Source organism: Ambystoma mexicanum, chromosome 6p (assembly GCF_040938575.1).
Source record: "Ambystoma mexicanum isolate Mex_15411 chromosome 6p, UKY_AmexF1_1, whole genome shotgun sequence".
Taxonomy (NCBI): Eukaryota; Metazoa; Chordata; class Amphibia; order Caudata; family Ambystomatidae; genus Ambystoma; species Ambystoma mexicanum.
The window spans coordinates 826,480,483-826,494,396 of NC_090935.1; the positions used below are offsets into that span (position 1 = coordinate 826,480,483).

Genomic DNA, 13,914 nt, shown 5'->3' on the forward strand with positions numbered 1-13,914 from the left:
GGGCATGGAGGCACAAACGGGGGCCTTGGAGAGGCAGGGGGGCATGGAGACACAAACGGGGGCCTTGGAGAGGCAGGGGGGCATGGAGACACAAACGGGGGCCTTGGGGAGGCAGGGGGGCATGGAGACACAAACGGGGGCCTTGGGGAGGCAGGGGGGCATGGAGACACAAACGGGGGCCTTGGGGAGGCAGGGGGGCATGGAGACACAAACGGGGGCCTTGGGGAGGCAGGGGGGCATGGAGACACAAACGGGGGCCTTGGGGAGGCAGGGGGGCATGGAGACACAAACGGGGGCCTTGGGGAGGCACTGGCAGGGGGCATGGAGACACAAACGGGGGCCTTGGGGAGGCAGGGGGGCATGGAGACACAAACGGGGACCTTGGGGAGGGAGGGGGGCATGGAGACACAAACGGGGGCCTTGGGGAGGGAGGGGGCATGGAGACACAAACGGGGGCCTTGGGGAGGGAGGGGGGCATGGAGACACAAACGGGGGCCCTGGGGAGGGAGGGGGGCATGGAGACACTCACGGGGGGCTGGTGCAGGAGGGGAGCATGGTCCATGGAGACAGTCACGGGAGCATGGAGACACAAATCCCCACAATAGCTAAACTTACCCGTTGTTTCAGTAGGCAGGAGACAGCAAACAGCAAACACCACTCGACAGCCTCGACTCGAGCAGCACCTTCTCTTCTCAGCTGGGCCCGGGCAATGGAGATTACTTCTTTTTCCTCGTGGGATCACACCGCCGGCACATAACACTGCGTCACTGTGACGTAGACACGTCTCCTGGGCCAGTCCTGGCCCAGGATTGGAATGAACCCGGAGTGTTAAAATGAAAGGGCCCTGTTGTGTGGAAGGGGCGGGGCCCTGTTGTGTGGAAGGGGCGGGCAAGGGGCGGGCCCTGTTGTGTGGAAGGGGCGGGCCCTGTTGTGTGGAAGGGCCGGGGGGGGCCCGGGGCGGGGGGGGTCCCGGTCGCCTTTTGTTTGCCTAGCGACCGTTAGATCCGCCTCTGGTCCCCATGTGGCTTTGTGTATGTTGTATTGGCACCGGTTGGGGTTTCCTCTCTATCCCCAGTCCGGCCGCCACTTTCTTCCTCTGGAGACTGAGCTCAATTTCACAGGTTCAGCCTGTCCGTTGCACAGGGTGTCTCGCGCGCCTGTTGTCCACTGCTCTTCCCCAGCTTGGGAAACAGCGTATTCCCGTGTTCTCCAGCGTCACTCCACCAGCTGGTTTGAAACTCTGGGACGCTCACTCTCTACTTTTCTCTCCTCTCAATCTTTTGACGCTGCTCTGGGGCTTTCACAGCATCTCATCAAAGTCCTTGTTTTGTGTCTTGGTCATATTCATTAGGATTCCTTTGGGTTTCTTCTTTCCAGTACCAACTAGGGACCTGGCTTCACATAGGGTATCACAGCAGCAGATGTATAAAGACTCTTCCTTTATTCTTCCAAAAGTATTATTATTGTTGGGCTGTTGATTGAATTGAGAAGGGAGTTCCTCATCAGAGAGTCCTTGTCCCCATGGGAGGAGTTTTGTCCAGTGAGGTGCCTCTTGCCTCTACCCCTAGGGAGGGTATGGCGTAGTGGGCTCATTGCCCTGACCTCACAAGGAAAGGCTCCCCCCCAGGGAGAATTGACAGAGTCCTGCGATTCGTCAAATACCCCAGAGAGTGATTTTTTTGGTCTTCCACGGAACAAACCGAACAAACTATTAAACACCATTTATGTGGGGGCTAAAAGACACATTTTATTCACAGTTTACACCCACTTTATGTGCTCTTTGTGAAGGAATCAGTAGGACTCCCATTGTAAATACCTTGCGACTTGTGATGCATTTAGATTGCTTAGGTGACTTTATGAGTAGACCCTCTGTCAATGATGCATCAGATTGTCAGGGAAAGTCTAGAATTGAAAATGTTATGCACTCCCCCAATATACTGCTACATTATAATATGGAGTAGGTACTGCAGACTGCAATGGTTAAAAAACTGTTTCTTGCTTATGCGAGGCCTGGCTTCAGGCTTTACTGTGCATCTCTTTGTAATGAAGGATCTTCGCCTAGTGTGTAGCAATGTTCGCCTTCAAATCGGTCGCATCTGAGGTGTTTCCCTTTTGGCAAATGTAAGTGTGTTTTAGGCTTCCTGTTTCTTAGGAATCGCGGCTTTAGTAGACGGATCTCATCATACACTAAGCGTGCTTGCCTGCCTCAGACCGTGTCTGAAACCTTGAGGAGTTTATTCAGCTTCACAAAATGTATCCCATTATACTGTCCTTCCTGATAACACCGTCTTTCAGGTAAAAACGCAGGTGGTATCAAAGACATGCATAGAGGGGCTTTGTGCCCTGCTTGTAACATTGTTTCACTATGATTCATTGCCTTGTCTTGACCTCGCCTTCAACTGAAATGCATGTGTTCCTTTGGGTATAAGAGAACAGTGTTTGGAGCGAGGGGGTCTCTCACTTACGCCAAAGTCTTGTACTGTCATTGATTTGTTTTATCTGTTGCTAGCTTTTTTACTAATAAATTGTTCACAATCCACCGGATTAGTCAGTGGTCATTTTTTCACAATGTAAGCAAAGCATGTTTTTTGCATTCATTTTTGGGCACACAGGAGGCCGTTTGTAATTTGCAATCTGGCTCCCTGCTCCTTCTAGATTTTGATATTGATCTGGGTATCATCAGCATACATGGGGTAAGGCAAGCTAAAGCTGTTAACAATGTTGGCGGGCAGTGCCAGAGAAACACTGAAAGTTTGGCTAGATGACCGATCATTGTGTTCCAATGCGGGCGATACAAGGGAAGCCTGGGATGTGGATCATAATTTTACCAAGTGGGTGTATTTAGGTAGCAATGACAACCATTGTAATATCATAGTGCTCCCTTGAAATGTAGAAGAGATATATGTGAAAAGGACTTTGGTTGATAGTAATAAAGGCTGCCAAGAGGTTCAGTCGCTTCTGAGCAAATGCAAGTTCTTCATCTTTAGACATGCCTGCTCTTCATTCAATCGTAAGAGAGTGGTTTCAGTCCTGCAACTGGGACATTAAAGAAATCATACAACGTGCACGTGGGCCATTAGTAGATTCCATATAGATTGAGAGGATCCACATCTGGGGAAAAGCAACTGAATAATGGTGGCTCAGTGTTGCAAAACATAGACCTATAGACATGTAGATCTATAGGAAAGTATATTCTGCGCAAGAAACTACAGGAGGAACTGAAGATATAGAGAATAATTGGATGTTTGTAGATGTGTTTATAATATAAATTGTGAAATACTTATATATTAAATATCCACTTGAGCATAATTATATCATACTTCTAACCAGGGAAGCTTCGTTTGTTTGTAGGATCAGCAGTCAAATCTAACCTGGACTATACTGAAGCCCTCCATGTCACCCTTTCTGAATTCCAAATATTATCCGACTGCCTATTTGGGAATGCAACACCAGGTGACAATTGTTTTTATGCAAATCAACAACATACAAATATTGGATATTTTATAAATTACCTTTATTTCATGATCAGTATGGTTTTTTTTCTGAAATCTATGCAAAAACGTTTTTGAAATTTGAAATATGATTTTACCATTCCACACCTGAGAAGTATAGGTGTGGGCGGGTGAACTGAATAATCCAAGCTCTATCTTTTCTTAGTGTAAAGTTTATTTCATGATTAATTTCCAAAGATCCAGCCAAAGTTGGAACAATTTTAGAAATATTGCTGGGAATTCTCTGGATTGCCTTTAACATGAAAACAATGATTGCTTTCACATATGTTCACATGGTGTGAGGGATCAAGTTCTTGTACTTTTCTCGCTCTATGACCTCTCTGGCAATGTGTCTCTTTGGGCCTCATTACACGGATGGCGGAGAACCATGGCGCTATTAGCGCCATGGTTCATGCCGGTAAAATACCAGCACCGCCTTGGCGGAAAGGGGAATTACCGCCCCATTCCAAGGTTGGCGGGGCGGTAATTCCCCCTTCCACCATTGCCCTTCCCCATAGGGCTCTATGGGAATGGGGAAGGCGCTAATTACGGTACCGCAAATTGCGGTACCGTAATTAGCTCCCTGGGTCCCTTTGCGGGTTGGTTTTTAACGCCTGCAAAAAGCAGGCGTTAAATTCCCCAACCCGCAAAGGGACCTCGTAGTAAGGCGGTAAGGATTTACCGGTACCGGTAAAATACCGGTACCGGTAAACCCTTACCGCCATCCGTGTAATGAGGCCCTTTCTCTTTCTTTCCCTCTATACAATCTGCCTCCCTCTTTGCCTTCACATTGCTCCCCTCCCTAACTGCATCCTCAGAGGTTCAGGCATCTCACCGCATATGATTGCCAACCGAGAGGAAAAAGAGCCATAACCCCACAATTAGCACATAAGTCTTGAAAATGATAGTAGGATTTGCGGACAGATCATGCAACACAGCCACCTACAGAGCTATCAATCCAGATTCTGTGCAATGTACTGAATCCAGTAGGACACCGATAATGCTCTCCTAATCAAGGTAACCCTTGCGTATTGGTTCCACTTGACCTGTCTGTTTTCTATGATGAGGTCTATGAAAAATGCTTGTCAACATATTGACACCTGCATTTGTTTCGATGATGGGTCCCCGGCTACCACATGCAGAGACATCAGCTCCTGCAGATGGGCACCAATAGATCCCAATGGATGCTTGTAACATGTGGAATCCAACAAGGGTCCATCCTACACCCAGTCATTTTGTACATTCATATGAAACCTCTGGGGAACCTCCTCATTAAAATTAACATCGAGATCCCACCGTTTGTCAATGACACCTAGCTCTATCTAATGGCTGATTCCATCAATAACACCCATACACTAAAACAAGGGCTACAATCATAGATGCCATGGAAACCTACTTGTAACTGAACCCATCATAGACAGAATTAAATCTTCTTGGGATGCTACAAAATGTGGCTTCTCTCCTCCACTCACATCTAGCAATACGTCCCTAGACATTTTCATCAACAGCTGCCCATCCTTCAAGACCCACCTCATGAAGATAACCCATAGAGCCTGCTAGAAGCTCTCTCATTTCTGCACAATCACGTTCTTCATCCCAGCCAAAGGCTTCAGAACTGTTTTCCAAGCCCTTGTCCTATCAGCCAGGAGCAAAACTCTCCTTTCCGGAGTCCCTACCTCCCTCCTGACCCCCCTGAAATCTGTCCAGCATGACACACCTTGCTTGATCACCGGATTAAAAAACTAGAACCATCACAGCCTAATCCTGGGCAAGACTCACTATTAAGCTCTCCAAGCCCACATCACCTCCAAATGGCCTGCAGCACTTTTGCCAATATAGACCTGTTCATCATTTGTTTTGATTAGCAAGATGCGCGTCATCCGGCACAAGCAGAGCCTGGGGGTTCTTCACGTGTTAAAGTCACATCTTCTCACTTAGGCAAGATTTGCAATTATTTTATTAAAGAAAACACTGCAAGAAAATGTCATCCAGCAAATTCATTACAAGAAAAAAGTTGAGATAGATGCATTTTTATGAACTATGCGCATACACAATTGAAGTAACACCCTATTTTACATAAATCTTTCTGGAGGAATCAAAGTCTAGTTGCCCTGTTGGGATTCGAACTTGCAAAGTGCAGAGTTACCCTATTTTAAAGTCAAAGCTGAACCCATGAGCTATCAACTCGGTAATAAAAATACTTAAGAAATAAGAGGTAATAACAACATAATGTTGCCCCTATCAATATTAAATGATGATTTCATCAACGAATTAAAGTATTTTGTATTTTCATTTGGTTTTCAAATTATTCATTGCATTTTTTTTAGTTAAGTCAACAAGAACTATAAACATATGTTTACATTTGACACGCATAATAAACTGACGTGAAAAAAGAAAAATTACAAATCGTAATTCAAGCAAATTCTGAAAACGTACCTTTTTTACCAAACTGCTTTCTTGTTACTTCACCTTTCTGACAGTTGGTCTGCAGAGTTTCAGCCTTCCTCTGATCATAACTCTCAGAATCAGACTTGACCAATCGAACCGCCTGAAACGCCACTGGCTCTGAAAAGGCTAGTGATGTTGCACTGTCACAAAAGGTTCCAGGTGTTTTTTCATTTGCTTTGCATTCCTCTGGCAAGCTATACACGTCCTCTATTGGACAGCTCTGGTCGTCTAATTGTTCTTTGATAATTGCACCCCCAACAAACGTTGTGTCATTTTCAGGGGACGCTAGAGAATCAGAGGTCTCCGCTGTGGAGGTATCTGGCAAGCTGACGTCCTCCAGCACAAGGGAATTCTGAAACATGCTTTGAACCTCAAAACAGCTCTGACATTCTTTATCCTCTGGCTCTTCTGTGTCTGACACGGGCATGAGGATTGAATCTTTACGTGAACTGTAAATCGGTTTGCAATCTTTTTGGCATATGCTACTTTCCTCACAGCACAAAGGCTCAGCTGCCCCTTGGCTTTCGCCCTGAATGATCACTCGCTGCTCTTGCTCTCCGGTTACAACTGTTACAACTGAACCTCTTCGTCTCCTTGCCTTCACCTCATGCTCCATAATGTATGGGTGAACATTGAATGTCGACTGGAATGCTGATGGTTGACTGTAGTGGGTCTCGGAGCAAGCACTCTTAGAACTATCTTTCTCTGGGTTATGGTTGGTGATGGGAACTTCAGAAAATGATGTTGTCTTCACTAATGAAGGGGTGCTGCGTGATTCTGGAACTTCATGCACATCATTGTGGTTGTCACTGTCCAGTGTCTCTTCATCAAACCCACTTTCTGTGAATTCCGGGTGTTCCTCTGAGAGGTTGCTCAGGGGCTCACATTCGTCCTCTTTCTTTTTTAGATCGGAATTCACTTTTGGCCAAGAATGAAAGGAATCAATATCCATATTTTCTTTGCGGCCCATCAGAGCCTCGTCAATGTCATTCAAGAAGACGTCATCCTCCCTATCCTCAGGCTCAGAAAGAGACAGGGCCCTTTCATGACCGGAGGGCGAGGAGCCACGTGCCTGGGAAGGTTTAGCCTCCAAATGACTACTTAATGATGACGAGCAGCTCAAAGACTTGTCAAGTTCATCCTCTGCGTCTTGAGCATCTGAGTCTTTAGCTCCACTCTCTGCTGATTGCTCTTGGACTGGCGCCATTTTTAAAGCGGGAGGTGACCACTGAGCCAAGATTGAATCTCTACGACGTTGATAAGAAAGAAATGTACAATTGATTGCTTCTGGAAATGTTTTTCTTCTTACGGTTCTCGCGGCTTTCGGTCCAAGATATAGTTTGCTTTTACCAAATGCTTGGGCTGAAGGATTGCCATGCAATGATGCTGCATGGCTTGAATTATCCATAGAATGCGTACTGATGCAGGTTTCACTTGAGATACTGTTTTTCTCTCGCTCATCCGCATTCTGGTTACATTCAAAAGATATTTCTTTTTTCTGGTCTGAATCCTTTGTGTCACCAAGACAGGATGTTGCCACGATGTCTTTTAATTTAGGCCTACCACATTCACCCAAACACAAATATGGCTCCTCAGGTAAAGTAGAAGCTTCATTGCTTCCCAACTGCAAAGATTGCAGCTCTTTTAAAAGGGAAGGTTCGTCATTTGCCACAAACAGAGATGGTGGCTCCGATAAATTCGATGATTCATGGTGTGTATTAGTCAGAAGTTGGCACTCATCCCCTCTTATGGTGTTAGCATATAATTCTTTACAGTCTGCAAATTGGCTAGGTGGCGTGCTGCTCGAGTACAACCTAGGTGGACATGTATAATTGCTGTAAGCGTCTTTACTTTCTGGATGGCTAAGATCTGACATTGGACATGAGCTGTAAGATCCATCTGTCACTGGGTAGTCAGTGTCATTTGTATTACAGCTACTGTGTCGCTTTTTTGCTCTGTAATCACATGGGCTGCAATGCTCATTTGGTTCGATATGGACCACTACATTCTGAATACTGTTGTTATAATTGACCTCAATGTCCTTCCCTGTAATGCTTACTTTGAGTAAGGTGCTATCCATGTTGGTAACAGGAGTTGCGTTTGGCGAGAATGGTTCTCGTTTCCCATGAACGTCGTGGGTATTCTCAGCCTGGTGGTAGCTATAACACTGGCTTCGCTGGTGCTGCCTGTCGTGATAGCTCCTGCTCTTCTTCGGACATTTTCTCTTGTCTATCAGAAGGTGAGCTCCACCATTTGATGTAAAACCTTTCTTTAGTTCCACATTCACACTTAAACAATCACATTTCTCTTCTATGGTAATTGGCCCCGTTGAAGAGTGTGAGGTAGCAACCGGTCTTGGGGAGCGCTGGAATATGATTCTCTCTGTCTCTGAGGCATTGGATTCATGCAGCGTGACCACCGCTATGACCTCATCGGGCAAGTCACCAGTAGGTGTTGCATGGCACTTTCTCGGTTCCCCTCTGCCTGGGATGTTGTCAGCCATGTTGTCTGGCACTTTTTGTCTATCTTTATGTTCGTTGGACATGCTCTGATGTCCATTGCTATAAGCATTGGGATCATTTTTGCTTTTCTCAGCAGATGTTTTCAAGTGATTCTGAGACGTGGAATTTTCTTTTTCCTCTTTTAAATGCACAATTCCTTTTTGGCATGTTTTCTCGCATTTGCAGCAAACTGGCAGGTGTTCATCTGCAGAAACAATGAAAGAGAACAATGTCAACGGTAGAATTTCAATCCCGAAAAGGTGATGGTGCGTCAGCCAATAAGGTTGTTTCATGCCCAGGTTCGGAGCAACCCTGTCTCTCCCTTCCCCCGTGTGCCCCATGCCAACCGCCAGTTACCTGAAGCTCATGTGGGTGCGGCGCTACTGTGCCACGCCTCACCTCACTGACTTCCTATGTCTGTCATGAAAATGGAAACTGGGCTCTTATATTTCCATGGTAGCCATGATAGGTGAAAATGTAATTCTATGTCAAGACAGGAGGCTTCATATTATGCATTACAATCTTTACTTCTGAATCCACAGCAGCAAAGACATTTATTTTATAAACAAAAAAGTTTAAATAACAGAAGCTAAATAGAGTTCAAAGTCAATGTAAGGGGAGCTCCCCAATCCAACATGGAGGACAGGTCATGCCCTGCAGATGACCAATGAGCATGGACCCGTCCTCTATAGAAGTAAGTTACTGTATTCCCAACTCCTCTTTCTTTGCTGCTGATGCCACAGCTAAGTCACTCCTTCTTGTTGTGCCTTGCATGCTAGTCAGTAGTTGGCCTTAATATATTGGCCTGGATACATTGTGTAGAATGTATTGTGTAAAATGTATTGTATAGAATTCTCTGTGTTCATTCTAAAGTGACGCTGTACTGCTTTGTGACATTGTTTTCTTGGTGCATTGGAGGGTTGCTGAGGCCGCCTGCGACCGCCGCTTTTTATTAGTGGTTTCGTTTTGTCACGCTGGTAGCTCTGCCTTTCCTCAAGGTTTATTTTATAAAACCCTATGAGTGCGGGCCTGTCAGAAGCTTTCGCTTCAGACTTGATGCGCGTGCGCTGTTTATTATAATGTTCGCCTTCTCCAGACACGATGCGCACGGGTCGGTCAGAAGATTTTGCTTCAGACCCGAAGCGCATGGGCCTCTCCCTTTTTTAATTTCCACTTTAGCAGTTCAGCGCCGGTTCCCAATAGCAACCGGTACATGTGAAAGTACAATGGCGGCCCGCCCACTTCAGGTCCGTCGCGTGCGGGCCTGTCAGAAGCTTTTGCTTCAGGCCAGATGCGCGGCGGGGGCCTGCCTTGATTACGTTTTATGCGCTATCCCAGAGGAGGTAGCTTAGTGGTAGAGCGCATGCTTCCATGTATGAGGCCCTGGGGTTTCTCCTCGCCATTTTCAATGTAGTTTAAATTGGAACTTTTGCTGCCAGTGACCCACCCACTCCAGACCGAACATGCAACCTGTCAAGAGTTTGCTTTAGGTGCTGCTCTTGTGGGAAGGTCGCTTTAATTCAATATGGTATATTGTTGTATTGACCCTGAATTTCTGCACAGATGATCTGCCTTCGCTGAAGGAATGCCACGTCCTGCTTGGCCTGACTTCTAGTGCAAGGTTATTCCCTCGTGTGCTGCTGGTTACCACACCCTGCTGGGGTGAGCAGCTTGAGGTGCACTTCCTCAGCGTTCCTCTGTTACAACCAGAATTTAAGCCGTGTGTGAAGCACATTGACGCTTGCCTTTTGGCAAATTCACAGAATTACATTTTATTTATTTATTTGTTTGTTAATTTTCCTTCTAAGAAAAGAGAGAGGTTGGAGGAAGGGGTTGTTAACAGACCTATATGGGGCCTTGCCTTCCTTTCCAGCCTCCATCCTACGCTAGCCCATTAGCAAAAATTCTGACGGTCACCCTTTCCCATTAAGTGGGGTTTTAATTTTCCAAATGTAGCTCCCTATAGATACTTTAATAATAAAAACATGTACAGGACAACTCAGTCCATCCGCTTCCCCTAGGTGTTTTTCCTCCCCAAGAGGGGTCAGAAGCGTAGGTTACACGAGTCCCCACAGTCCGTTTGTTCCTCTTTGGGCTGGTAGCTCACGATTATCCGTTACTGCTCCCACAGTCTCTATTTCGGATAATTTGGAGGACTCTACTCGCCTTCAAAAAAGGTGCTAAAGTACTTAGACCCTTTCTTCTTTTCCCTCAGAGAAGGGTCAGTCCACGGATGCAGTGTCATCCTCTTTCCTGATAAGTTGGTTCTCACGACATAGACCGCATAGTCCATGGTATCCTTTGTCCTAAGAAGGGGGTACATGAAGACTGGGAAAGTGGAAAGGGTGTGTTGGGTCCGGTAACCCAGATTTCTCGACTGGCTGAAGAGGAAAGTAACCTCTAATTTCCCTATCGACGTTCAAGTCCTGCAGGGCTGGATTTTGGGATCTGTCTGCCTGTTCGGCAACGCCAATACCTCCATCTCTAAAGAGCGGCATACGTTTTCCCCCTCATGTGCCTTTATCTCAATATGGAATTAGATAAGACCAATATTAAAGATCTTTGCCCCTAAGATTTCGGTTTGGAAGGGATAGAGCCTGCCCTGATAACCGTTCCTCCCAAGACTCTACTTGTCTCCGGCAATACATCAAGCGGTATGAACAATTCTCCTCTGCTCGAGGAGTACATTCCCAGATTTACCGTCAAGGGAGTTTGTTCTCCATTGGAGGACGGGCCAGCAGGGCACCTCAGACCCCTGGTGGTTGCGGTTAGTAGGAGTTTTTCTTTTTCAGTTTATTATTCCCTTATCAGTTTTTTCCTTTACCCTTCCCCTTGTCTCCGGCAAAGCCAGGCAGGCTTTCACGGATGTGGAGGTCGCAGACCTCATTTTTCGATGCAGCGGTGGTCCCAGCATCCCTTCACAACCTTTCCATTTCTGAGCACGATAACTCTGCTCCCAAGACCCAGGGGGGGGGGGGGTTTGACCAGTTGCTAACTTTCGAGCCTTATGCTCATTGGTGGTATATCATCGCTTCAGAAATGAAGGGGATTACTCTTCTCATGGTTTTCCCACTTTCAAGCGGATTGCATAATTAAGTTACACCTCAAGGATGCATACCTGATGTTTTTTTCTGTTCTTCAGTAGCAGTGCAGGGCTCGCACTGGGCAATGTTGCCTCCCGTCTGTTTGCTTTTCGTCCATTCTCTGATACTTCCCCAGGTTAGTAAAGCCACTGATGGCTCACCTCGGGTCTGAAGAGACTTGCATAATATTTCTACTTACATAATATATTTATTTTTGCCTCTAGACTTCTCCAGACCCCTATGGAGTTAGCGGTGTCCCTTCTACAGTGTTTGGGGGTTGGTTATAAATGCAAAAGGGCTGCAATGGGGACCCCAACCTCTGCATCCTTCTCCTTCTGAATTGCAGGTTTTTTCTAGATAGTGAAGGAAATCCGTCTCCTCCTCAGGGAGGGGAGGGTCTCCCTCAGACGGATAGCCGGGACTGGGGGTTGTGACCATATTCCATCCAAGTTGTCTTTCCGGCCCTCTCTATTACAGGGCGTTACAACACCTCAACACCAAACATCCTCGCAGTGGTCTGTCTTTCTTGTGGTTGGGGGTTTTTCTGTTCCCCGAGGGCAGGTTGAGACTCCTTTAGTGATTCAGACACGTAGCTGCCTGGTTTGCAGGGAAAACATTTGTGTTCCCTCTCTGGGGGTCATTCTGGAGTCTGATGCCAGCAAAGTGAGCTGGGGGTACCAGGCTAGTTCAGGTTCCACAAGCGGAGGTTAGCCCGCTTCTGGGAAGCTCATGCATATTAACTATTTAGCGCTGCTAGCGGGCTCTCTTTTGCAGTCTAGAGTCTTCTCAAGGACCGTGGGATTTTGGTATCCTCCTCCGGATGGACTATGTTTTCGACTGTGTGATACATCAATCGTCTGGTGGGAACTAGGTTCAAGGCCCCCTAGCAGATCTCGCAAGCATATTTAGTTTTGGTCGGGATCGAGACTGTTTCTGGTGGAATTGGTTTAAAAAGGCTGACAGGTATATAAAGGGTTTCGATCTGCTATCTGACTAGGGACATGTTGTGGTTAAGGGTGAGCCATGGGGTATGCACTACTGGCTGCACAGGGCCCTCAAGTCCATTTGCATTAAGGTCCCACCAAGAGATAGATTTTTGTTCTATGGGACGTTAATAGGGTGTTCAATTTATCCCGCTCTTGGCCTTCTAATGAAGATTTGTTTTGGCAACAACTCTTCTCCAGGATAGCCAGGTGGTTATGTCTTGTTTTCTATTACAAGGTTTTTCTGTTATCAAAGCATTGGATGTGGGCAACAAAACGTTCACCCCTCAGGGAGTAACTTTCCTTATTTCCAGGAGATAATCTAGGTTTCCCAGAAGATTGAATGGAGCGTTTCGTCAATATTATATGAGGCGGAGAGTGTGTGACACTGGAACTTTGTTGGATCATGTCTCTGTGATATATCATCTGGTCTTTGCAGTGATCGTCTGATGCAAGACAGCTGCAGAAAGAGGAGTTGGGATTAGAGTAATTGACTTATATAGAGGACGGGTCCATGCTCATTGGTCATCTGCAGGGCATGACCTGTCCTCCATGTTGGATTGGGGAGCTCCCCTTACATTGACTTTGAACTCTATTTAGTTTCTGTTATTCAAACTGTTTTGTTTATAAAAGTTTTTTCTTTGATGCTGTGGTTTCAGAAGGAATGATTGTAACGCATAATACTCGCCTCCTTGTCTTTAATAGAATCTAAACCCCCTTCGCACTTTAGTGAGGGGGATCAACCATTGTTAGAAACAGTGGGTTGCATGCTCGCCACCATCTGTTGTTTCTGATATATATATTTATTTTCGCACCCTGTGGGTGTGCTACAGGATGCTACTAGTAATAAACACCTGTTCTGGGGGCTGAACCGATGGAAACAGTGATGGGGCCTGATGTTAATGCCCTCACTTCACTCTGGCCTGTAAATTGGGCCCTGACCATTATGCTTGGTTCAGCACCCAGAACAGGGGCATAATATGCTATATTAATGAATATGTTGCCTTAAATTGTGAGAGAGTGGACATGCTGCAAATCAATATCATTGAAAGTTGAGCATGCAGTCCGGCTGACAAAAAAGTTAAGTTCAAACATGCGTGACAAAATGGAATTTAAACAAAAATATGCAAAGGTGACATTGAAAGGACTTTGGATGGAATATGAGTTCATGGACAGAAAGTTCAGGTTCAATGGCAGCATAATCCCACACTGAATGGAATGCAAAGGAATTGGGCACCACCGCATGCCACTTTCATGGTTTCATGGTGTCAGGGTTAGCCCATATGGCATTGCAACGCACACAGGGTCGATATTGTATCATGTGTGTGCTACAAGCTTAGGTAGAAACACTATATTCATTTTCACTTTATCGAAATATATAATAGAATAAAACTGTGTTATATGTCTG

The 13,914-nt window shown here is 46.0% G+C and overlaps 1 protein-coding gene across 2 annotated transcripts in view; it reads right to left on the reverse strand.

Annotated features, from left to right (window-relative positions):
* The window catches only part of LOC138510049 (uncharacterized), a 731,668-nt gene that overhangs the window by 550,991 nt on the left and 166,763 nt on the right, over positions 1-13,914 (reverse strand). For both annotated transcript variants that reach the window (XM_069625466.1, XM_069625467.1), the window contains exon 3: positions 5,928-8,645. In XM_069625466.1, the coding sequence (XP_069481567.1) occupies positions 5,928-8,645 (2,718 nt within the window). The remainder of the gene's footprint in view (positions 1-5,927; positions 8,646-13,914) is intronic.